Raw genomic sequence first — 27,318 nt, 5'->3', positions numbered from 1 at the left:
TGACTTCTGTTACTTGCACTACAACATACCAGTAAATGCTACTCAAAGTATCACATCACTGCCCACTACTCTCTCCTGGGGCCAAATTAGATTGGCAGAACTCAATAGCAACAGGGTGCAGAGAGCCAAGGGGCAACTAAAGAGTTTTCTTGGGTTTCATCAGTTAACAGAACACGCGTAATACCAGCCACAGTTTTGAAATTGCTATGGCGTCGGGTTAGAGAGGAAATTTGTTGCGGCAGTGTAATATTTAGTACAAAGAGTGCTGGTCTCGTTGCTGGCTTGTCTGGTTTCTAATCCTAGCTCGGCCATTAACCAGAGAGTATCCATACCTGGGTCACTTCCCCCTTCTGGGCCTCAGTCCTCAGCAGTAAAATAAAAGCAATGGGCTAAATGACTTCTGCGGTGCTTTCAGCATCTAAAATTCAATGGTCCTAATTCCTAAGAACTATAAAAGCAGAACTCATTTGTTTATCCTCTGAAATCCTAAGTGGTAAAAGCTCTCATATATTTAGTGTCACTGAAATAAAAAGGTGCTTCTTCACCTAATGACTGACCTTCTAATGAATTCTTTGGAATCCAAAGTCACACTAAAAATGATACTGAAAAGAGGGAAAGTGGGCTAAGACTGGCTTATACCAGTGGTTTCTAAAACGTGTGCCACATCGTCCTAGACTTACTAGGAGTCTAGTAAGAGGCCTCAGGTGATGCTGTGGAGAAGAGGTGTGGGTGGTGTGTTTCACAGGGCTCCTCCACCCCTAGGTCATCTAGGGCAACTAGATCCTTAGGAGACCACTACTCCTCCCAAATGACAATCTGATCCTTCCCTCCCGGATATCAGAGCTGGGCCCTGCTCTCCTATGAGTCTTACCACACTGCCGCAGCAATTTTTAAAAAAAAATATATACCGTATCCTACGAGACTGTGAACCCCTTGAGAGGAGAAACCACAACTTAGCATAGAGCTCAGCATTTGGTAATGACTTGGTAAATGTTTTTGAAATGAATAGATGGGCTTTAAGCAAAAAGGCTCTGGGAACCACACTAATATTATATATTAATAGTATAGGAGCTTTTCAGCTAAAATGATCCCACCATTGCTGACTCTACTGACGAGTAATCGAGAGCAGGAACAGGGCTTCCCTGGTGGCGCAGTGGTTGAGAGTCCGCCTGCCGATGCAGGGGACGCGGGTTCGTGTCCCAGTCCGGGAAGATCCCACGTGCCGCGGAGCGGCTGGGCCCGTGAGCCATGGCCGCTGAGCCTGAGCGTCTGGAGCCTGTGCTCCGCAACGGGAGAGGCCACAACAGTGAAAGGCCCGCGTACCGCAAAAAAAAAAAAAAAAAAAAAGCAGGAACAGAATCACATGAAGGTATCGGGTTGGCCAAAAAGTTTGTTCCGGTTTGTCCATGAGACAGTATGGAAAACCCGAATGGCGTTTTTGGCCAACCCAATATTTTTACTTTTTTTTTTTTTTGCGGTACGCGGGCCTCTCACTGTTGTGGCCTCTCCCGTTGCAGCGCACAGGCTCCGGACGCTCAGGCTCAGCGGCCATGGCTCACGGGCCCAGCCGCTCCGCGGCACGTGGGATCCTCCCGGACCGGGGCACGAACCCGTGTCCCCTGCATCGGCAGGCGGACTCTCAACCACTGCGCCACCAGGGAAGCCCCCAGCTATTTCTTTAATCTCCCACATTCCGAAATTTCTGCTTGGATTCCATTAGAAAACTGGGAGGCTAAGGTAAGAAAAACAACTTAATGTTTTAAAATTAACTACTCCAACCACCTAGCAAGGAGCACTCACCACACCTCTTGCCACTTAGCACAGACATGTTGATTTAAGAATAAGTGTTTAGACAAGGTGGGATTTAATCCAGCATACTACCAATACTGGAGGAAAGTTCTTTACCTTTCCATGTGGGTAGGGAGCTGCTTTGGGAAACTGGCCATAAGACACCTAGAAACTTCTCTCTTGTCGACCAACATTTGTTAAGATTTGAAAATCATGAGTTCTAACCACCTGAAATTAGCTCTTAAAAGGTATAACTACAGATCCTGTCTGAGGAGTGCCCATGATGGTAAGACAAGAGCATGGAATTTACAGTCAAAGCCTCCTGAGTTTAAATCTAGCTTCCGGACTTGATATTGACCACTCAAACCTTCTAAGGTCATCTGACCAACACCTAAAATGGAAAGCATTACCACCCTCACTGGACTCCTGTGAAGAAGGCCTGAGATAAGGTATATGGAGCTCCTAGCTGAAGGGCTGGCCACTTGTCAGGCACTCAGAAAATATTGAGTTTCCTTTCTTCCCTTTTGACTGACGATTTATCTACTGGGAGGGAAACAAAATGTAACACATGGTACTCAAGGAATTGACAATCTAGTTGGTAAGGCAAAAGTCAGACCTACCAAAGATATATAGCTTTGCCTAAGTGGGTAAAATAAATATCTAGCCAAAGGTATGATTCATAGCGCTGTGAGAGTAGAAAAGAAAAAGACTCTCACAGGTGGAGGTGGCAAGGAAAGGCTTCCTGAAAGAGACAGAATTTGAGTGAGAGTTTTGAGAATGGGTGGGAATGAGATGGGCTAAGAGCAGTGGATAGAACAGGACAAGCCAGATAGACGCAAAAGACGTACCTAGTGAGAATGCACAGCGCAAATGCTGGTAATATGCAGAGGTTGGTCTTGCTGGCAAAGTTTCTGCATTGGAAGAGCTAGGCACAAGGCTTTTGGTAGACAGTGATGGGCTTAATAAGCTAGGCTAAGAAATATGTCTTTATCTTGTAGATAATGGAAAGCCGGTGAAGGTTTCTGAGCAGGAAAGAGCATGGACAAATAGTATCATCTAGAAAGCCCACAAGAATCAACATTCGCTTGAGTGCTATGAGCCATGCTGCTGTGGAAAAAAAAAAAAAAAAAAAACCCCTTTCATTATACTAATACTTAGTCATTTACTGAAGACCTACTTCAGAACTCCAAGGAAAACATTTTATGAATCAAAAGCTAAGTACAATATGTTAGCAATTAAATGAGATAACATAATGGCCCAGGCAGAACCACGGTTCTCCCCACCACGATTGCAAGCTGCTGCAGAAAGAAATGCTTCTATCATCTTCCAAGTGATCAAGCCATTTCGTTTTGATTTTGGAAGGCAGGGAGAGAGGAAACGAGGAGAGACGGAGGTCAAGAGAATTCAAAGCTATCTGTTCTTTAATCAGAAGGAATTATTAAGGAGAGTTATAAAGGAGATTGGCTCAAAACAAAACCAGCCCTGGGATGGGTGTTAAGTTACTGCAACTCGCTTACACTCCAGAACAACAACTGAAGGTGTGTAGCTGGGAATGAAACTCCCACCAGCGCTGGTCCGACGTTTCCAGTGTGTACCTCCCACTGCTACTTTATTTACTGCAGCTGGCCAACGTTTTATGGCCTGTTTCATGTATTAAAATTCAAATGTGGAAAACATTACCAGTATCCTCCTTGAATTTTTTTTGTTGTTGCTGGGGGGAGGAAGGGGGGTGGGTTTTTCCCTTCCCCTTCAGCTTCCTTTTTATTGTGGAATGTATCAAATGGTCAAAGGCTAACTTCAGACTGACTAAATTCAAAAACTATTTCCTTTGTTCTGATGTTTTTGTTTGAAAAGTCATACCAGTTTGCGCAAGGCAAGAAATGAGGATCCGATCTCTTGTGCACACGTTGGGGTTTTGGGCCGAGGAGCTCAGATGCGCTGGGCGCCCTGAATGTTTTTGAGAAAAAAGGAGAAAGACTGCTAGGCCTCCGTCGGCTTCAAAGGGCAGCAGGTTGTCCTGCCATGGCTTTGGAGTTACTCTATGATCTGGTTGGCTCGGCCGTCACCCTTGACTGAATTAGAAATGTCTTCAGGAGAGTGAGTGAGCACTTTTCCCCATCAGCAAAACTAGCTGTTTTACTGCTTCGGCATCGTTTCTTCCAAAATAATTAAAGACGTTGCTGTGTAATACGGGCCGATGATTTCCCCTTTTCTATTGCTCTGTTCATTCTCTCCCCTCCCCCTCCACCTGGGTCAGTCCCACTTCCCATCTCCAAAGATGAGTCTAGTCTCTTCCTCCTATCCCACCTCTGAATCAAACTCAAAGAGGAGGCAATTCAAAGGTCAAATAAAAGGTTCCAGAAAACATCTCTGTATAGTTTATTATTTTAAAGAACCACTTAACCTACATCTGGTATTTAAGAGCAAACTTTACATATTTATGGAAAAAAAAAAAAAACCTGTCTCTGAAGCAACGTCCTGGGTGCACGTTGCATCCGTTTAACATATGCAAAACGAACACAGCTACAGAAATTAAAGTATTTTTCTCTTGATTGAGAGCAGATATACAGAAATGGTTGTAAGTCACAGATCTGGCTTTTAATAAAGCCAGATTCCTTAATTAAAAGCAGTATTGTTTAAACATTGTAGTTAAAAAAAAAAGCTGTACAAACTAAAATCTCATATTATATGCATCCCAAGCGTATTTAGCACATTACCTGAGGCCAAGCTAAATTAAAATCTAGATTTTTCCTTTTGTGAACTCTTAGCAACTGCCATGAATAGACAAACACTTTTTACTCAATGAGGAATTTTTAGGGTAGAGTCTACGAAAAGTGAAAAAAGAAAAAAAAAGATTTAGCTTTGGCATTCAAAAATACCTTTCCACGTTTTAGAAGTGAGTTCACTGCTTCTATTTATAAACCAGTATTTTTGGTTTCAAATTGGTTGCAGGTTTCCATAACATACCGCTCAGGATGGGACTCTTAATCTTTTATTAAGAGAAATGCAAAGGAGGGCAGAAGAATACTTCTGAACGAGAAAAGAACTTAAAGAGCCTCAGAATAATCTGTACTTCTTTTGCATTCTCCTTTTGGAATCATCTTTAAGTAAGAGATGCTCTAGTGATAATGGAAAATAGACCTTCATACATGCAACTTTCTGAGAGCCTGTAAGGCACAAAACAGGACACTAAGGTGTTCTCTGGTCAGGAGTTTGTAAAGAGCAGAATTACACAGAATCACTAGTAATATGAAATTCCCCACCCATATGGTCACTTCATTAATTGTCATCACTTAACATTTTGTTAGGGAGATTTGCTGAGTCTTTGTAATCATCCAAGAAAGAATGCACTCCCAAGTCCTTTCCAAAAGTAAGTGGCAAAATTGAAATTTCAATTGTAATATGGACAAATCTGCTTAATTATTATTCAAACAAACACATTCGTAAATAGGTAGTGGTAAAACTACGATATACTGAAATTACATGGTGCCACATCATCTGTTTAGACAGACACACCATATATTTCTACCTCCCATAGCATACTCAGAAGCAAAAGACATTGATTTGGCTTATTTAATAATAATTTAAAAAATCCAACCTATTCACATGTGAAATGCCAGCAACGTCACATGGACATTGGGATCTTTAGCTGAAGTCCCCAAACTGAAGACTTGAACACACCAGCAATGACCCAGCAATGATCTCCTAGGCTTATACTTAAGTGAAATGAAAACATATGTCCACACAAAAACTAGTACATGAATGCCCACAGGAGCATTATTCCTAACAGCCAAAGACTGGAAGTAACCCAAATACCCATCACCTGATGAATGGATATTTAACGTATAGCTATACAATGGAATCTTCTGGGGACTAAAAATGAATGGTGCTCTGATAAATGATAAAACATATATAAACCCTGAAAACATTATGCTAAGTGAAATAAGTCAGTCACAGAAGACCACCACATACTGTGGGATTCCATTTATAGGAAATATCTAGACTAGGCAAATTTATAGAGACAGAAAGTAGGTTAGTAGTTGCCAGGGGCTAGGGGGAGGGAAGGATGGAGAGTGACTGCTAACGGGCATGTGGATTTCTTTTCTTTTTGTAGGGGTCAAAAATATTCTAAAATTAGACTCTGGTGCTGATGGCATAACCCTGAGAATATATGTAGAACACAGTACATTGTAAAAGTGAAAGGGGTGAATTGTAGGTTAAATAAATTACATCTCAATAAAGCTGTTTACAAAAGAAAAAACTGCAGCAGTAGTATTTGTACTAGAAATTCTAATTCTATAAGATAACTAGAGTCCCGAAATTTAGTCACTTACCATGAGTGAATGTCTGTTGGCAGAAAGAAGACCGGTTCCATACCCTGAGGCCAGACCACCCATTGCTCCATTATGAGCCGGTCCAATGATTCCGTGCATGTCCCCATGACCACCAGGCATGGCTGTGGACGGGCCCACGGCATGATTCCGGAGAACATGAATAGCATCGTCCAGTCTTTCTAAACGATCTTCAATTCGGCTTTGCTGTTGGTTAATAAATGATGTGAAATTTGATTTAGTTCGAAATTCGTGTGTAGGTTATATAACTAAAACCTGAGTTGACACGAATCACACTTTGGGTCTCTGGATATATGTTTCCAGTAAAGTTTATTTCCTTAAAATTATAATAAAAATAAATAGTGACCTTCCTAGAAAACTGGTGAAAATTGTTAATGCTATAATTATAGTGTAATTTTTTGTGAACAAATTCAGTAATTCTTCCAGGACATTGTTAGTACACATGCTACATTATACTGCATAACTTTGAAAGAGAATTTAGATTTACTTCAGAAGAGACATTTATTGAATTTAAGGAACGTTCTGGCAGGCATTTGTTAAAGATTTCAAAAAGTTAACAATGGAAAGGTGACCTATTTATAGTTTCCCAATTAAATTATCTTCTTAAGGGCACATCTCCTGGGTTTCCTCTGTGCCATATGATATGGTGTTATGTATCAAGTCAGGGACAGGTAAATGCGTACAGACTGTAATTTCTTATCGAGCACTAACAATTTTTACTGTGTTTCTTGCTTTCTAGCTACCATCACCAGCTTGTGTGTGTGTGTGTGTGTGTGTGTGTGTGTGTGTGTGTAAAGGGAACTGGAGCCTCAAAACGGTTAAAGAAAAACATCGCAAAAATTCTGTCAACCAAAGTGGTAGGAGATTTCAAGACTGAAGAATCATAAAGACTTGAATGAATTGTTCACCGGGGGCTTCTAATTGATTTCAAAGCCCTTACTATAGTAGAGAATTCACTACCTTATAAAATGAAAAACCAGCTGATCTTTTTTTCACCCCAGCCATTAGGATCCTAGTTTTCCACAACTGGATACAGCCTATATGGATAGTTTTTGGTGAAGAAATTGGACATGGAGATGTGTATTCATTTTTTTCAGTGTGATCAGTAATGATATCAAACAAACATCTCCAGGGTGCACTTTAAGATATACCGTCTCACTGGATCCTCACTCTACATGTGTAAGCAAGCAGCGAAGACATTATTATCCCTTCCTTATAGACGTGCAAATGAGGCTCAAAGAAATTAAGTGAATTAGTTATTCAATGTCACACTGCCAGGAAATGGTAAAGTCAGGGTTACAATCTAAGTCTTCAAATCTAGTGCCTCTTTGTACCGGACCCTGCTACAATCCACTTTGATTTCCAACGGGCTGTGCAAACAGGTACACCAGCTCTCCCGCATGAGAAAAACAATTTCTAATTATTCCCTACTAACAGAAAGAACGTGTGTCTAATACAGTCAGTGTAGGGTACAGAGCCTTCTGATTTGGTGGGCTTTGGTGTTAAGGGGCCTCCTTTAAACTCCTAGCTCTGCTGCTTATATGACCTTGGAAAAGTGACTCAACTTCTTTGAGTCTATACTTCTTAATTTATAAAAATAGGAATGATGATATACACTTCCAAGTGTAAGTGTGAGCGCGAAAAGAAATAATACACGTGCTTATCATCCTTTCTGGCTCACAGCTTCTGGGTGGAGAGCAGTTTCTGCTTGGGAATCCCCTCTTGAGTGTTCAGAATTCAAAGAGAATTAAAGCTGCCGTTCACAACTATAAACCTAGTCTTTACAGCTCTAGAGTTGGAAAAAAACCAGTTTTGATCGATGGGTCCCAGAGACTGACTAATGGAAGGAAACACTTAAAAGAACGATGGCTTATTTGGATGTGGGCTGTAGATTCATGGGGCTTATGTAGGCAGTGCTTACACCGTCTCAATCTGTGGTCCCCTTATTGGCTAAAATGTGGAGGTGGCCGAGTTACACACGACAGCATGGAAAAGCACAGTGAAGGGGAAATCCACCTTTGTATCTGCATTTTTAGATTTTCCTTAATTTAAGTTGTTAGCCAAAAGGAAGAAAGGAAACCCTGAACGGCTGACAAGACAACATAAAGATAGGTAGATAGATAGATAGATACATTGATCTATGCCTACTTCCATGTTCCATCTCAAAATATGCAGAGAAAAAGGGAAACTCAACCTTGAAGGACAGCTCCTTGCTGCTACCCCTCCCCACCTGACTCATTTACAGACCAGACACTGCATAGAGCAGTGTTGCTTCATGCATGTTTCCAGCCCCTTCCACCTAAGCTGAGTGTCAAACACTGAATCATCATGTGATTATTTATAATATTAATTACACCAAGGGAAAATTTTCAGCTATTCCCTACAAGAGAGATTTAATGAAATTACTAGATTTCCACGAGAATCAAAGTGAATGAGGAAATAAGCAGTAGGCTTCTTATTCAGAGGTCAAGAAGAACACGCCTATAAACCTGTTATTCTGGAAAGTAAAGCACAGAGATGTAGACTCTCCAAGTGTTCCAGCTCCACAGCACAGTTGGAACTCCAGCACTCTCATGTCAGGAGAGGCGTCTAATCATTGATGCACATCTTCCTCTCACAAGGGGAGGAGGCCATGATCCTTCCAAGATTCTTAATCTCTTACCTGGTTCTAGATATTTAGAGCCCTGAGGCTTCCACTGTAGTAGTATCTGGGTTACAATCTATAAACAGGAACAAGCACCATCTAATAACTCTGGCTCTAACCAAACGCGTGGGCTTACTTGACGTGAAAATAAGAACCTTGGAGAGTGAACTCGATGGTAAAAGAGACACATGGCCTGAGAATGGCCAGAGTGGGGACTTCCCTGGTGGTCCAGTGGTTAAGACTTCACCTTCCAATGAAGGGGGTGTGGGTTCGATCTCTGGCCGGGGAGCTAAGATCCCACATGCCTTGTGGCCAAAAAACCAAAACGTAAAACAGAAGCAATATTGTAACAAATTCAATGAAGACTTTAAAAATGGTCCACATCAAAAAAATCTTAAAAAAAAAAGAAAGGCCAGAGTGAAGATGTGTGGATGAAACTTACCAAAGAGTGTAAGGGTCCTTCATAGTTAGGAGATGATGAAGCCTGTCCTCCATTTCTAGACCAAACAGCTGTGCCTGCTGATATGAAAATGGGAATTACAATGAGATCCGTATAATCTTAAAAATAATCTTACCAACATTTTAAACAGTTCTTATAAAAATCAGCAATATTGATTTCTACTTGGACAACAGGGAAATACACGTAAACTTCCCATACAAGAATTTGGGGGCAAGGAAAGTATTTTAAATGTAAAACATGTAGACTGTACATGGACTCAGAATTCTCTCAGGCTTCCTCCTAAAAGGGAACACTTAAATGATTCTGAATTTTAGCTAGAGAAATGTCCCTTTGATAGAAAACTATCATACACAGTCAAGGTACTTTTAAGAATGCAAAGAGGGGCTTTCATTACACCCTCATGCAAAGCCAGTTTGTTAAACCAAAATTCTCTCACCAATGAAAAGCAGCTCTGCTACTTGTTTTTTAAATGATCTTTAAGAAGGGATAAGCCTTCAGAAACTTTTCAAGGAAATAAGATTAGCTGGCAGCGATCCACTAAACCAGGACTTTAAACACTCAATGTAACAACATTAAGTGATTTCTTCCCAAGAAAACACGTTTTTAATGATTCACTTATACTTAAAGATTCCTGCTATAATAAATATAACACGTCTAACCTACCACTTTCAAAATAAAAACCACTTTTAAATTTAAAATAATACACACTCCATGTAGAAAACTTAGAAAATAAAAAAAACTCAAGAAAGGGGAAAAAATTCTATGATCTCACTGAAATCTCATGCTCCGACACTGTTAGCACTTTAAAAATCCATCCTTCCTGCCATTTCTGGGTGTGCATTTGTGTGTATTTTTATGCTAAATAAAAATAGAATATTTCGTTCAATTACTTTTAGTGACAGAATCTGGACAGAGCCATTGGTGTGAAAATAGCAGTCTATCCCCATATTTATATCTTCATAAAGTTCTTTCTTCCTAACATGTGCTCTTCCAGGATGGATTACCAGCACCCCAAAAGTGGCCTTGTTTCAGTGTCTTCCACATAAAGCATGCTCCTCAGTTTGGGGGATTTGTGGCGTTTTCTGGAATGATTTGTTCACCGTAACTTTCCCCTCCCATCCTTAACCTGGAAGTGGAGTGACAGAGTGGTGAGCCCTGGATTCCAGCCTGAGCTCTGATATTGCTACTGATGGATCCTCAGCAAATCCCATACTCTTTCTGGGCCTTCGTATGTCCATCTGTAAATCAGAGCATTCAACTCAAACAGCTGTTCTCAAACTTTATTAGGTTCTAGAATATTCTTTTTTCCAAATTATAAAATGGATGAAATCAGAGCTGCTTTGTTTGAAATGGGGAACTTGGGAGTTCTCCCTGTCCAGACTCCCTCATCCCTGGCCTCACTGGGCTCCGTGTTGTCTCAAGCCTTCTCTGGCTCTGGACATTGACACCTGTGATCATTTTCCAGAGCCTAACAATATGGTACTGAGCCGGAAGTGCACAACAATTCTGAACTTGACTTTTCTGTCATGGGGAGTATTTCCTTGCTGCTCCATTATCTTCTATGTCATCTCTGGCTCTTCCCGGTTTCAACATTATCTCTCTGGAGCTATGAACTAAAAGGTCCAAGCTATTTCCCTCTCTATTCTGTGACTCCCTGATGTCAATGGAGGCTTGGAAAAGGCTGATATGAAGTCTCACCTAAGGCACTCTGAAAGCTTTGTGGCCATCTGAAACCTCCCACTCTTTACCAGGGAACCCACGTTATGAGGGGCCATGTGAGTGCTGCATGCCGGGAATAATACAGAGATGGAGGTGGCGGCATTCAGGCAAGTGACTCCAGTCTAAATTACAGTAAGGTCAGGTTTCAATCAGGTACAGGTGTGATTTCGGTTTTTTTTGTTTGTTTGTTTGTTTGTTTTTAAGAAGCCACCTGTCCTCTTTCCAAAGAGAAGAGACATGTACCAGACAAGGCCTTTCTGGAAGCATTTATACTGGAAAGGCAATGCGCCTTTAAAATGGAGCTCCGAAAAGTGCAATGCTTTACTAACACAATTTAACAACTTATAATGTTATTATGTGAAGCCACAGGTCATGTTAAATTTGTTCTATTAAATGGCAAAACATCCCCTTTTACTCCACAGCTACATCACAATTTATTTACACAGTTATAGTTTTCTTCAAACATTCCAGTAACAAGGACTTTAAAGAGGGAATCTGAAAAGTCTAAAATTTCTGTGGGAAATGATCCTTTTGAACAGTCTGTATTTGATGACTACATAATCTATATTCCTATTCATGACGATGTGAACTGGGTTTTCTCATTGAGATGTTTTCTTGGAGTATATTATTCTGTGCAGTATCTTCTACAGAGTCAAGAAAAGTTTACGAAGGAAGTTTCCCACGTGCCTGTATTTCTAAAAACATGTAATTTTAAAGAGAAGTTTTGGATGTAAATGACTTCACCATCGTAGGGCAGTCTGTCTCTCCCACCTCTTCCTATTTGTCCAGAAATGCTCTGTTTTGAGCTTTTGGAGGGAGTGAGTTTCCACCTAGTAGCACAGGAAGTGTAAGGGGGAAACCATTCCATAAACTGACACTCGGATGCAGTGGATTTATGGTACTGTACCTGACAGAGACGGGGGAGAGCCAACAGGAGTTGAAGGGTTTGATGAAAAGCTGTTGTTAGTGTGATCTGGAGAATAGATCTTAAAACAGTGGGGAGAAAAAAAATAAACAAACCCTCATTCATTGGGAATAAATATTCAACAATTTTAAACGACAAAGTGTCAATGCAATTCATTTACAAATTCCAAGGTACACACAATACATTCAACGATCAATTGTAGTACCAATATTCTAAAATGAAAAACTTAATTGATTTTCCAATAGAAGAGCTATTGAGGTGGTATAAGATAGTGGGAAAAGAACCAGACTGGGGTCAGCCGACTTTAGTTCTTGTCCATTTCCTCCCATGTCCTCCCATGGCTGTGTGGCCATTAACCTACACAGATACTCCAAACCTCCCTTTCCCTCCTCCATACAACAGGAGGTTGGACAGCATCATCCCTAAGATTTTTGTCCAACCCCTTCTGCATTATGTTTAAGGCATGTGATTCCAAGGCAAAAGAATGCTCAGACTGAAGAAAAACTTTTCCTTAGGTCACAATGCTAATATAAGTCAAACTCATCTCTGCCCCCATTGGTGAGGAAAAACCAACTGAAGAGACAAAACGTTAGAGCAAGTCTCCACTTACATTTACAAATGATCACATTCAGCTTTTGAAGACCGTACCAGGTACACTCCTTCAGACAAGGAAGGGTGCCATCTGTCACTAGTGAACATGCAAGGAATGCTGGATTCTAGCCTCTAGGCAGTGGGCGGGCAAAGCGGAGAAGCTGAGTGCCAATTATGTGACAATTTCTCCCGGGTCTCAGTTATGGTCATTTTTCTGAAATGCCTTTTGCAAAGTGTTTTGGAATTACCCCTTGGCAAAGTCAGTCAATCAGTGGGTACCCAAACGACTTCAGAAGAAAATAAGACATCAAGATAGAAAATCTATCCTCTTAAAGGCCCTGAGAATATCCACCAATCCACGATTGAGTACCGGGAAGCAGAGGAGGCAAGAGGGAAGACCAGCCATCCGCTGGAATCTTCAGAGTTCTCTCCTCAAGTTTTCCAATGATCATTATGCAAGGAAGCTAGCCTTTCCAAAAATCAAAGCTATTTGCCATCCATTTTCTAAAATTCAAAATGTCCACTTCTGATTCAAGTTCACCCTTCTGCCATGGTACATATGAAGTCCAAAGTCAATATTTCCTCACCGAAGCAAGTGCTTTCCCCAGAGCATCTCCAGTCTGGGAGCTGCCTGCTGCTCCGCTTCCTCTATTTGCTGCAAAAACAAAAGGCAGAATATGAAAAACCAGGCAGTGAGACGCCAAATGATTTTCTATTCCTGGTCCATTTACTCACAATTTAATTGCATTTTTAATGCTAATTACAACACATTAATCTTTAATTAGCATTAATTTGTTTGCTGAGGTAGATGTCAAATATATTCATGTTACATTTTTTTACAGATAAAATACAAACCTGACACCCCGGTTTAAAGATAAAGTGTTTTAGTTGCTATTACATTCCCCCTGGTTGTATATGAGTGGTTGGTGGTGAACATATGATGGTCATTGCTAAAAAGTGTGCCGTACTTTCAGGTCCCTGAAATCCTCAGAATTGGCCTTTTCTTTATATTTTATATAGTAAACTAAATTATCTTCATGAATGATTTACATCTGCTTTCAAATTTAAAAAAACCTTTTTTTTTTTGCTATACAGCAAAATGAGATACTCCTCTCAGAGTTACACAATAAACAAAATAAAACAAAAAAATCTATAACAGGCCTGCCTTCCTAGGAGGGAAAATATTTTTAATATTTTAAGTAACATATATTCTCCACATATTTTAAGTCTGTGTTCACATTTAAAGAATTTGAACCCTTAGCTACTAAAAGTCAATGTTGTCTCGAATTCTGGAGATAAAGTAAGTCCACGTGATGATGAAGCAATCTCTATTATCTTAAACACTGGTGTTTCTACCTACAAAATAGATGAACAAAGAGTACAGTCAGCCTTCTGTATCCACAGATTCAGCATCCAAGGATTTAACTAACCTCGGATCAAAAATCTTCAGAAAAAAAAAAAAATTCCATACAGTTCCAAAAAGCAAAACTTGAATTTGTTGTTAGTGGCAACTATTTACAGAGCATTTATATTGTATTAGGTATTATAAATAATCTAGAGATGACTTAAAGCATATGAGAGGATGTGCAAGGGTTTTATGCATACACTGCGCCCTTTTATAAAGGGACTTCAGCGTCCTCAGATTTTGGTATCTGTTGGGCGGTCCTGGAACCAATCCCCTGGAAGGATACTGAAGGATGACTGTACTGTTAATAAAGGGATATAGGTTCTGGTATATAATTCGAAGCCAGCTCTATCTAACAAGTGTCTTTTGGAAGTAATTTGCCTTTATAAAATGGTATAGCCAGTGGTGTTCTTCTTTTACATTTATTAAGGCCTCAGCATAAGCAAATAGATAAAATATTTAAATAAAACCTATTAAGCTCCAGGAGAAGATGTTTCTCACTATTTTGTGAAATAAGAAAAGGAAATCTTAAATCAACTGATTAACCCAAGCAAAACTTCATTACACATTTAAAACTTAAGAAAAATTCCCAGCCCCATCCTCAACCCAAGAAAGCAACCCTTCTGGCAAATGTGACACCTTCAGCTTCCAGATCTGTAAAATACAGTAGCGGGATCAGATCGCAAGTGGTCAAATTATCTTCGTCTCTAGCTTATCCTGACCTCTGCTTAGCATAGTTAAATTATGCTTGTTATTTTTACATATTTATATGTTAGATATGATAGTTCGATAATCTTTTGATGTGTGCTTTATTTGGTTAACAAAACTCACACCCACATTCATTTGTTAATTACTAAAACTGAAAGAAAACTGGTATGTGATACAAAGAACACAATCACCTTCTGACAAAACAAACCTATTCTTATTCTTATCACAAATTCATAATAATAAAGATATATTAGTTGCTAGTACTAAGGAATTTGTGTATAAGAAAGTTCTTTGAAATGAGGGTCTGACATCATACAATTCAGCTAGTGGAAGGAACTCAGAGATCAAGAGTGCTAAAAATACTTAATATAAGAGATAACTGAAATTATATCTGGTGTGAAAATAAAAATTTCTGCATCAAGGAGTTCTTTTAAAACTTAAGACAATTCTAAAGAGAAAATAATAAAGATTTTGAAAACACAAAGAGCACTAACATTTTTTAGCATGTATCACCATGGTATCTGGGGGCAATTATACGTATATATTTGTTTTTCTTCCCCCCCCCCAGAAGCAATATTATCATATATACTTAAAATTAGATTTATCAGTCAAAATAATTTGTGCTATCTGCTTGACTAGAAAACAGATCTTCATGAAATGAAAATTCAGAGCCACAATAGAAAAAAATCACATTACCTAACTAAGAAACTAAACTCAAATAGGATAAGATACTGTTATGGATAAAATTTGCTGCTGTAGTAGCTTTCAAAAGATTAATTCTTTGAACAGCTTTAAAATGAGAATAATAAGTGTTTTAAAATATACTTTCATGAAACCAAACGGAAAGAATTAAAAACCAATAAAAATATTTTAGAGACATTTAAAAAATAAAGTATACTCTCAATTTATCCCTTCCTCCCACCCTTCCCTCTCTGGTAACCATAAATTCATTGTCTAAATCTGTGAGTCTGTTTCTGTTTTGTAAATAAGTTCATTTGCATCTTTTTTCTTTTTAGATTGGGAATATGGGATTGACATGTACACCCTGCTATATTTAAAATAGATAACCAACAAGGACCTACTGTAAAAAAAAAAAGAAAAAAAGAATATGCCTAATCCAAAAATAAATTATATAGGGCATAAAAATCATACTTCAGAAGAGATAAGATACAATCCTTACGACCTTTTCATACTACACCTTTCTAACTAAACTTTCTATTAGTGCCTGTTTTATACAGGGAGATGTTAGAACTCAGGAAGTATAATAGAAAGACAGGATTTAGCACCTTACATTATGTTGTCATGAAAATGTTTCAGAAAACTACAAAGGCTGCTCATGGAAGCCACTGATAAGAGCAGACTATTTTTTAACATACAGCCAGCCATTCTACCTTGCAACAGCTGGAGAACCACCCCCAGGGCTTAAATTTCAAAGCAGTTTATTGGGACCAGTTTGCCCTTTCACTTGGAATGCCTTTTGTTCTGTTCCAGGAAACACTGGAGAAGACACATTTTCAAGAGTCCCTAAACATGTTCAGCTACATGGGTCCTTCTCCTGAAGATTTCTTTGTAGTTGTGTGCCTGTTATGCGAAAGGGCATAAATAATCAGAAAGTGAATATATATTTAATTCTCAAATAGCAAAATTTCTTCTATATTGAAGAAACGGGTCATGTTTAGCAAACTACACTCCTCATTAAATGTGTGCTCATCAAATCCGCTTTCTCACCTTTAATGTAACAGGACTTGATTACTATTCCAGGCCTGAGTTTTTGTCAACTGATATTATCAGAAATTACCAAAATGCCCAGATAACAGAAATAAAGAGAAAAACTATTGCCGCCCTGCTTGGTCAAGACTGGATGGATTTCTCATGTTATTTTAGCTCTTATCAGTTTCTCTAGCTCAAACGAAAAAAAAAAAAAAATCAAGTCTCTAAGTAGAGCTGTAACATCAATATGAATGGAAGATGAGAAGTTATTAGGAGGAACTGCAATTTTGTAGGAGGATTTGACACTGCCAGCCACCCAAGCATTATTCATATGGCTTGAACACAGGTGCTATTGCTGGCTAGAAGATGGAGCAAAAAGAAGGGTTTAGTCTTTTCAGCTACAGGTGGGACCACCCTCGGTCTCAAACTCCACTTTGGGGAAAATGGCAATTTCCATTAGACATACCCTAATCCAAACAGCAGGATGAGTGGTGTCTGGGGATTGACTGCTGTAAACCAGAATTTGGAAGATGTGTTACCCCTTTACTGCATACCCAGAATCCCAGGCTGGGCACATCCTGAAGATATAAAAGGATGAAGAGGTGCAATTCATAGTGCCTTTGTCTGAAAGAAGATGATGGTTTTCAAAGCTTAAGTTTTTCTGAACTGTGTCCAAGTGACCCTCATGTTATTAAACTAGGAGAAGCAGCCTAACAATGTCATGAGATTCTCTACAAAGATAACAAAGGAAGGAGCATTTCCAGCCTTCCTACGACCTACAATTTTAGAATAAAAACTTACATCTAGGCTACCACGTACTCATTTTTAGCAGGAGGGATTCCTAGGAATTCAGGGGGGAAGCTGGGCCCCCTGACCACGCGCAGGAAACGGATGAGAAGACTTAAATCAAACTAGTTTATTGTTCTCCGTTGGTGGTCTTTGTAACCAAGATGCCACGACACTGCTGGATAAAATTCCTGTTACTCTTAGGCTCTGTGCCTGTTCATCACCCAACTGTATTTGAAGGCTCAAGATTCTTGTAAAAGACGAAGTGAATCTTATGTGACTACTCTCATAATAAAATTACTGTGAAACCAAGTCCTCAAGGGGAAACGGACATAATGTTTCTACTAGAAAAGCCACATACTAAAACGCATCGTGTCATACAAACATGTCATTAGAAGTGAAAGTTGGAAGCCAGATTAATCCATGAACCAGATAGATATTCCAGGGTAATCTTTAGCATATGTTGCACTCAATCAATCTTGGAAGTCTGTTCCTTCAACACTGTTTGGTTTGAGGTTTAAAAACATGGCAAATACCATGCTTTAGAAAGCAGGCCGGTTAAAGACTAATAAAACAATAACAGTTATTATAACCATTATGCTAGCTCTATGCCCAATTCCCTCTGAGAAGAAGGGAGGGTGTGTAGCCCCAAACCACAAGCGCTCACACCCTCTGAATGTATACAAATGGTATCTCCCAGTGGGTAACTGAAGCGCTCTTGTCCCTGGGTAGTCTAAGGGGATTGTGTTAGTCTCAGGGGATTGAGGTGGGTCTCTCAACCCTTTTGAATAGGAAGGGCTATTGGATAAGGCAGGTAGGAAGGAAATATGCAGATAGTACGTACCTACATGTACCATGTATATGACTACCATCTTCTAGACATCTCTCTCCTCTAGAGTTGGTATCTAATAACTAAGTACCTTTCCTCCTCCGTGTGCATGCTCACATGTGGAGGCATTATTGGACTGTAGTGATTCTAAAGTACACTGAGCAGCATTACATTGAAAGAGTTCTAGGAATCAAGTTGAAAGGCTCTGATGGTGGTAACTCTTGAAGCCCTCAGACTTACCTTCTATCCTTAACTGGCTGCCCCATCAGGTGAACGACTAAGAATCCACAGTGTGTTCCATGCACTATATTCATGTAATTTCAGGGTGCTAAACAGACCCTTCTAAGTCAGACCTGCCTAATGCAACCTCCGGAGTTTGCTGGCAAGGCTTCGCAGAAAAGTAGTGGTCTACATGCCACGAGTAAAATATTTTACTGTACGATTCTTTCAAAAATCCATGGATGAATGTGTCATTTTTAAAATATCCTGTCGATGGGCTTCCCTGGTGGCGCAGTGGTTGGGAGTCCGCCTGCCAATGCAGGGGACACGGGTTCGTGCCCCGGTCCAGGAAGATCCTACATGCCGCGGAGCGGCTGGGCCCGTGAGCCATGGCCGCTGAGCCTGCGCGTCCGGAGCCTGTGCTCCACAACGGGAGAGGCCACAGCAGTGAGAGGCCCGCATAGCGCCAAAAGAAAAAAAAAAATCCTGTCGTTAATAAAATCTGAGTCAGCTTTGGCCTTCCAAGCATTTCTCAAAAAATGATATTGGGCATTAAAGGGCAAAAGAAAACAAAACAAGAAACAACGGCTATCCCTCCAAGTCAAACACAGCCATCCTGAACCTCAGTGAGCATCTTCCATCTTTCAGATGCAGAGGACAGAGCCCGAGGCAAAGGAGCATGTTTCCAGAGAGGTTACCCTCTGATGATTCTGGAGCTTCCATCTCACTCCACATGCATTTTGTTGTCCTGTCACTGGTTGAGGACAATCATTGACTGCCAGGAAGACACGGTATAACATGAAACTGAGAGATGGAGCAATGATCTTCCTCTGAACTGAAAAAGCCACTTCCTAAGACATCAACGCCATTTATGAAAAGACTGCATTGCCTTGCAACTTTTCACCAAGAAAACTTGAAAAATGTGATGTCCATGTGTTAGTGCTTGAACTCCATTCTTACGGCATTAGTATTGCTTACAGTCATTTTCTACAGAATCATGTGTGTAATCTCAAACATGTGTCAGGCTATGTGTTCCCTATTTACCAATTATTTAATTAGTTCTGTTTGTTCTTTGAGATACAGGCAATGTAATATTTCTTTATTTCCTGCATTTCAGAATGAGTGAATATATGCCAAATATTTTCAAAAGTCTACAGATGTATCCTATTAATCCATACTGTTTGTTAGGGAAGTATCACTAACATCAGAAGAGAAATCTTCTCTTCTTGTTACATAGACATACTGCCATCCCTGGCTTCTACCACACTGTGAAAATCGAACTAAAGCCTAGGAGAATTAAAGTGCAAAGAAAAAAATAATTAAGTGCAAAGAACCAGGAGCAACTCGGACCCTGTGCAATATTAAGGTTTACTCTCATACTTAAATTCTCCTCTGTATTTTAACTTAAGGAATTTGAGGATGTATTATTTTAGGGACGAACACTCTAGAATGTTCTCCCCTAAAGTAACCCTAAAGTAATAATTGTATGTATGCAAATTACTAAAGATCTGTTCCTCCAGAAAGCTGAATTACCATGTCTACTTATGTCCCGAAATGATTCTAAAGCTTTCTCAGATGCTGCTAGCGATTTTGACAAGTACACCCGTGATGATGGAGTAATTTATGCAATAAAGTCGTTCCTAAAAAGCATTTTCTGGGTTCCCAAATCGCACACTTTTCCCTTTGAAAATCATAGCTCCTTTATTATTGTCTAGACCCCGCTCCACTTAAACAGGGCCCTTTGGTCTGGATAACAAGTTAAGTCCATCTTTAGGATGCAGCTGAGCCCATTAGTATGTAGAAGTCACCTATTACTGCCCTAACCGCCCAGACCAAATGAAGGAGAGTAGATATTCCTGTTCATCTACAAGCCAGTCAGGAGCCAAGCAGCTTAAATAAAGCAAATTCCATTCCCACTGAGACTTGTCGTGGCTCTGCTGACCACAGCTCGTGGAGGATAATCACACCATCTCATAATATCTCTTTCTCCCCAAGTCCTGACTTGCCTCGTGGCGCAGTGGTTACGAATCCGCCTGCTAATGCAGGGGACATGGGTTCGAGCCCTGGTCCGGGAAGATCCCACATGCCACAGAGCAACTAAGCCCATGCGCCACAACTACTGAGCCTGCGCTCTGGAGTCCACGAGCCACAGCTACTGAGCCCGTGTGCCACAACTACCGAAGTCTGCATGCCTGGAGCTCGTGCTCTGCAACAAGAGAAGCCACTGCAACGAGAAGCCCGCGCACCACAACGAAGAGTAGCCCTGGCTCACCGCAACTAGAGAAAGCCTGCGTGCGGCAACGAAGACCCAATGCAGCCAAAAAAAAAAAAGACTGTTTGGCAAATCAGTCAATATAAACTTTTTTTCAAATGGTGCCTAGGTCTGCTTTCCTCAACTCAAGCTTTTGCTCTACCTTTGTACCTTCCTAAAAAAAGAAAATTACTCAAACCATAAGTAGACAGGAAATGTGCCTTGTAAGAGGATGAATGACCGGTCATCCTTCTTTATAACTAGACCTCGTGACTGCAGAAAGGGGTTTTCCATTTGTCAAACCACATTGAAGTGAAATATGCTTTTCTCACTCTTTCAGTTCTGCACTTCTTTCTTTCTTCTTGTTTTTCGGATCTGCCAAAACTGCACTGATAGCTAACAAAACTTCCCCACTCGACCTCTGCCCATAGCTCTCCAAGGTCAAACTGATGCAACGCATTGGTAGAGGCTTTGTTATGAAAGTTACAAAAATGGAAACTCTTTCCTAAATTCGCCTCTTAGTGCGACACGGCGGTGAAGGGAAGGGCTGCTAGATGGCTCATCTCAAGTGTGAAGTATATTATTGAGTAAGCAGGGAGTGTATTATTTAGGCAGAATTATATTTGCAACATTTCAAAACACATCTCTTCTCGTTCATCAAAAACTCTCCCCCTCATAAGTGATTCATGCCACTTCCCGAAGTTCCAGAGACTATCTAAAGAAAATGAAAAAAAAACCCAAAAAACTGCGAAGAGCTGAGGAGACTCAACAGCGGTATTCTTCTGTCATACATTCTTCTCTATAGAATGTACAGTTAGTGTTCTCATCACTAACTGGACCCACTAGAAGTGACCATAAGGCCGAGCTAGGGGTGGGTTTGAGCTACAGCCAGAGGAGGTGGCGACCAATGGAAGTCTGAGGTTTTAATAAGACCCTGAAGCGTCAGACCGTGCCGCTCCTCTGAATGACAGGGTTGTCAAGGCAGAATCAGAAGGTGTGGCTGCCTCACCGCTAACCCGGACTCTTCCTCCAGGGGCAGCTGCACGCCCTGCCTGGCGCTTCCCTCAAGAGAAGAGTGTCGGTGGGCTAACCGTCCATCCTAGGGGGCGGACCATAATGGACATCGTGAAAATTGAGAAGATGATGGCTCAGTTTATTCGATAGAGGCACTCTGCTTGGGTCGTAACTTATCGGTGAATTTGCCGCCAAAAAGCAGCAAATGACTCCTGGCCCATTGATGCCCAGGCATCTCCTCTCCCAAAAGTCAGCAAACACTTCGTCCCCTCTGGAGGACTCAACGATGCCACAGTCTCCGTAAGGTGAAGCTATCTAGTCGTTAATAACAATCTATAAATGTCACAGGAGCTAGTTTTCAGAAGACAGTGGTGTGTTACGGTTAAAAGCTTTGCACAGTGACTGGAACTTGAGAAGCGATCAATAATTCCTATTTAGAGCGATTATGCCTTCTATCTTACTAATCTTCAATGGTTCGTCTTACTAAAGTTCGCTTTGTTAGCTGTTCGAGACTGTGAGAAGCAAGGTAGTTTTGGTCTATTTAAACCTTTATTTGATCTAATCACTCACAATGGAGAAAGTGGCCAAATTTCAGTTTCTTGGGACAAAAAAAGTGATTACAGTCAAGCCAATGACAATTTGTGTTTGGTTCATCTGTCTGTTCATTTGGTTATGTGATAAAAATCCATTGCTTGATTACTGTTCAGTGATGGGGTGGGGAGAGGTCCTTGATTATTAGACCCTGACACTGGTTGTCGGCAACAGAACTGGCGTTTCCAAGACTCACCCATTATACTGTCTGTTCCGTTGGCAGGAGGTGTACAAGACGAGGTGCTGTAATGGTTTGTACCACTACGGTGGAAAGTGGACATCGGAGGAAGACTGGAATTGATGTCTGTTGAGGAGTGTGATGGATAGCTCTGTGGCAAGAAGCAGAAAAAGGAGGCCATATTTAATCACAAAACATCTGGTGGATTAGTTTTCCAACACTTCTTTCAGAACTCTTCGCTTTGCAATGGAGACAGCCCTCGGAATTTCAAAATATCCAAGAATACATCTTGCTTAGCTCTGACAGCTTTCATTTTTCAAATAATAAAATACAAAGACATAGTTGGTTTGGGTTTGCATCAAATCTAGAGGAATATAATGGCAATGCTGGACCTTGAGAAATGATCACGATCTCTAAATATAAAAATGACTGCTTAAAGGCATGTCTAGGACTTCAGCAACATAAAAGACCACCACCACTATTATTTTTCTGTATGGCTTATTGTTCAAGTAAGAAAGGTTCCATAATATAATGAATAAAACACCACCATGACCCACAGCGTTTACATTACACTTCATCCTGACCTTCTGAATACAAACTGACCAAGAATAACCAGTCTCAAATCTTCTTTCTGCCAAACTGGATCATCTTTCTGAACTCCAGCAAGAACAAAATGGTAAATGAAAAATTTAAAAAGCAGTAATGATTAAATATCTCTCTAAAGCATTAACACATAAAGCCTTACATCAATGACTGTGTTGAATTACACTGGAACAAACGAATGGAGAATGACTTATTTTACTTCTTTCTATATAGGTCCTCTCCCTTAGCAATACGCCATAGAGTTGACTATGAAAAAAGAACATCGCCTTTTACAGAATCATTTACTTTAAGGCTTAGCTTTGGGTCCGACTATCATACTAGTGTCCAAATAAGCTGCTTTTCTTGGGGCATCTCACAGTGCCTATAAGTGCTGTACAAGCAGCAGATCACTAACAGAGACATGGTTATGTACAAAACCATGGTTATTTACAAAAATGGAGCTATTTTCTTTTTCATGACAAGAAAGTAGCTTAAAAAGTTATTCTCATAGGCATTTGAATGTATTACAGACATGTAAAGGAAAAATATTTAAGTTAAAATATAATACTTTTTCTTTATATGTAGTATATTAATGGGCTATGGATCTTTATTATATCATTATTGGAGATTCTGCTGAAACTAAGAGATTGAATACGATGCTGAAAGTCAGGGGTGATTAAAGCGTGGACACACTGTGTCTTGGGATCCCCTAGTTATTTCGTGAGGCCCATCTTGGGTTCTGTCTCTTCCTTGAGGGTCCCTTACTACTTCCAACTCTTTCATAATCTCGTCTCTTTGAATCCCTAATGCATTTACATTCTGCACTGCGCCATTAAACACTTAATTAAATGTTGCTTTTCCATGCTTTCTCTTTCAAGAGCATTTCCACCGAAACAGTAAACTCTTCAAGGGGAGGGAATACAGCTCATAGCTCCGCATCCCACTACTTGTGGCTGAGTGCTAAACACACTCATCCTATGAACAAAGAACAAAGAACAACAGGTTACCAGCTCGTGTTTAATAAATAGTGGACTGAAATGCTACTTATCTGAGAGACAACTAAACAGTTTAGAAAATGAATCCATTTTGGAGTCAGTTTGCCAATGACATGGCAGATGCCTTTGAAAATATTACCTCTGCACACTCCAAATAGTCCAACGGAAAGGACAACTTCAGTGAGAAAGTTGGGATGATGCCCTTAAACCATTCCAAGTTCCCAAGAATGCCTTTCAAACTTTAAAATTTCATGGACATCTTTGCTTGACCAAAAATTCCTTAGGCCACCTGTTAAACTCATTTCTACTTGGCACTTACAGAATACCCCACGTAGTCCACGAAATTTTCTCCAAAGAATGATAGAGTGGGCCCATTCCATAGTACGACTGACCTAAAAAACTGGATAAGCCATGGAAGACCAAACTTAGAAGAGCTATTTCTGCTTGAGAGCTAAAGACTATAATAATGTGGAAAAAAGAAACAGACTATGGAAAAAGAAAAAGAAAAGTAAAAAAGATGGTTTGATTTCATTTCTACCCAGTCCTATTCCATGCTGAGTTTCTGAAGCATAGAGAAACCTTATAAATCAGTCCCAAGCTTGCAAAAATCAAAACAGAGGAAAAAGCATTTTGAAAAATAGTTAAATAACTACAATAATGACAGGATGAGACAGGAAAAAGATTACTGCATCAGTGAGAACTTTTAGACCCTTTCAACTTGGTGTAAAATGTGCAGTAATTCAGGATTTGACAAAGGGTTACCACTGAGTTCAGAGAATAAAGAGAAAAGTTCTTCCCCACAGATTTTAATGGGGAAACCAATGCAATCCATGTAAATGAGTAATTTTTAGAGACTCATAGAAAATTAGATGCTGAAAGAAGTTAATGAGATTTACAACTAGACTATTCTACAAAGAAAAGGATTTTGACAACTACTGTCACTCAAAGACGTAATAAAAACACCACAGAAAATATTAGCGATATGTGAATAATGTCTCTTTAAGAGTATTTAGGGATCAACTATAAGCACTCCCCTTAGTCTTTCTTACTTCAGCTATTAATACTGTCTACCCTGCTTGCCACAAAGGCAAAGGAAAGGGGAAGTATGACAAAGTGTTATGGTTTTACATGCCCACTATTTGTTTATTTATTTTTACTTATGATACCCAATTATAGTGTATTTGGAGTCTACTGACAGAGTAAGTGTTGAAAATGTTTCCATGAGTGATGTTTTTATCAACCTATGGGTTGATAATTCACAAAGTAGAAAATATAATTGTTAGCACATACTAAGAATAAAGTAGTCAAACTTTGGGCTAGAGCAGGGTTTCACAATCTTGGCACTGTTGATCTTTTGTGCCAGATCATTCTTTGCTTGGCAGGGGTTGGGTGTGGGTGTAGGGGGGTTCCTCCTATGCATTGTAGTATGTTTCCTGAATCCCTGGTCTCTGTACGCTAGATTCCGGCAGCACCTATATGCACCACGCCCCTCCGAGTTGTAACGTCCCAAAACGTCTCCAGAGATCACCAAACGTTCCCTGTAGGGCAAAATCACCCCCAGTGAGAGTCACTGGAGTAAGACTTTATGTTACAAACAATGAAAGACAACAGTACTTCCTTTATATTAAAATTCCAGACTCCCAGGACTATTTCCCTCTGTGGTACAAAGACCATGCCTAAGCCATGCCAGACTGCAGGGATTCTATCCTATTTTTGAAAAGAACTCTGCCAAGTCATTCCAAACTTAAGCCTTCTACAACAGCACATCCCAAAGCTTAACCACAAACTCCATTCTTCTGAGTGATTTTGCATGTGTATCTGTGACATGGTAGTGATTAGCTGTGGGATTGTTGTAGAGGCTGAAACTGTTCAGGGGATTTAAAGAATCAAAATGGGTGACTTGACAGTTGCTACTGATATATGTGGATTTTTAGCTTTGTGATTACATGTTCTATTATAACAGAGTATAAAGTGATAAAGGCAATAATGTTTCTAACATGTGCTACCTTCAGAGACATACTAATTTGGCCAAATTACACCCAAAGTAATCCAAGGAAAGCTTTCTTCTTTTTCTCAAACTATTCCTTTGTTCAGTATAGAATTGGGCAAAAGCTCCAGATGAAATTTTTTTTTTTTTTTTTTTTTTTTGCGGTCCGCGGGCCTCTCACTGTTGTGGCCTCTCCCATGGCGGAGCACAGGCTCCGGACGCGCAGGCTCAGCGGCCATGGCTCAAGAGCCCAGCCGCTCCGCGGCATGTGGGATCTTCCCAGACTGCGGCACGAACCCGTGTCCCCTGCCTCGGCAGGCGGACTCCCAACCACTGCGCCACCAGGGAAGCCCTCCAGATGAAAATTTTAAGGAACTACCATTACTTTTAAATGAAAGGTAACTAACCACCTACTGTATACTCAAATGATTCTCAATCACTCTCAGATTTTTACAAGTCACTTCAGCAAGAGAATTTTGAATAGTTACTGAAATCACAATGATTACTAGATATAATCATACAATAGCTTCCCTATCAGTGAGAAAATTCATCAGGATACATTACCAGAGAAAGGAAGAAAGAAATACAGGAGCAAAGAAAAGTAAACGTCAAATGGAAATTACAACATATAGTACAGTGCCGAAGTCTTTTATTTGTAATCAAAACTTTCCTTGCCTATAGGACACATACAATTTTGATCATGGGTTCTTTAGAGAAGTGCAAAATGACGATGGCGAAATAAAAATGTTAGCCAAGAAGAAATTCTAGTATAATAATGAGTGCTATTTCTTTAAGCTTTCATGCTAATGACTCTAAGTAGGAGGTGGAAGAAGAAGAAATTTGAAAGTAAATCATCTGCTATTTATTGAAAATGTGCTGAAATTTAAGATAGTTTGTGATTTCCACATTCAAACTTGAGAGATGATTTCAAAAAGGTCAATTCCATCTCCATCATTTATCTCTCATTTGAGGATAAGCTAACCGACCTCCCAGCGTCTCTGTCACTAGGACTAACTAACTTGATATTTGAAAGGATATCGGAAATCTTAACCTCTGGGATGTTTTCAGTCATCAGAATAGGATATGTCACCTTTTCAATATCTCTGGTGGCCGAGCAAAAGAGAATAAAGACCACAGAAATCCAGAAAGTACTATCTCCTATATTAGAACAGAGAAAGAAACATAAATCTGGGTATTAGGAGAAGAAAAAGGAGCACATCGCAAGATGGAGAGTAGTAGTATAAGCACCACTAACTGGATTTTTCGTACTCTTTCGCATTTAGAAGATTAGAGGTTCACACCTTTTTTAAAGCCATTTTACTGCACAAGATACTGGGTCCCATATTATCTGCATCCCAAACCTTCATGATCTAGAAGTACTCTTTCCTCCATTTAGTGGTAGACTTAAGTTCATCAGTGGGTTCCGGGCTGTGGTAGTTTTTGAGGTTAGAAAAACATCTGATGCGTTACTTCCTCCAGAATAAAGACACATACTAGGATGGATGAGTACAGTGTTGGAGGGTATGGAAGTATAGCTAAAATACTGAAAATTGGGACTCTGATCTAAATAGAAACCCCATGGTT

At 40.0% G+C, this 27,318-nt stretch overlaps 1 protein-coding gene across 18 annotated transcripts in view; it reads right to left on the bottom strand.

Annotated features, from left to right (window-relative positions):
* The window catches only part of TCF4 (transcription factor 4), a 354,769-nt gene that overhangs the window by 20,747 nt on the left and 306,704 nt on the right, over nucleotides 1–27,318 (bottom strand). For 12 of the 18 annotated variants that reach the window (XM_065889291.1, XM_065889292.1, XM_065889296.1 and 9 more), the window contains 5 exons: nucleotides 22,189–22,321; nucleotides 13,067–13,134; nucleotides 11,871–11,949; nucleotides 9,227–9,303; nucleotides 6,123–6,326 (listed from right to left, as the gene is read on the bottom strand). In XM_065889291.1, coding sequence (XP_065745363.1) covers nucleotides 6,123–6,326; nucleotides 9,227–9,303; nucleotides 11,871–11,949; nucleotides 13,067–13,134; nucleotides 22,189–22,321 — 561 coding nt within the window. Of the gene's footprint in view, nucleotides 1–6,122; nucleotides 6,327–9,226; nucleotides 9,304–11,870; nucleotides 11,950–13,066; nucleotides 13,135–22,184; nucleotides 22,322–27,318 lie in introns of all 18 variants that reach the window. The other 6 variants (XM_065889300.1, XM_065889294.1, XM_065889299.1 and 3 more) reach the window with 2 other exon arrangements.

Source organism: Phocoena phocoena, chromosome 13, assembly GCF_963924675.1.
Source record: "Phocoena phocoena chromosome 13, mPhoPho1.1, whole genome shotgun sequence".
In the NCBI taxonomy this organism is placed as follows: Eukaryota; Metazoa; Chordata; class Mammalia; order Artiodactyla; family Phocoenidae; genus Phocoena; species Phocoena phocoena.
The sequence above is the reverse complement of the archived record's forward strand: the minus strand, read 5'-3'. Positions and strand labels throughout refer to the sequence as shown.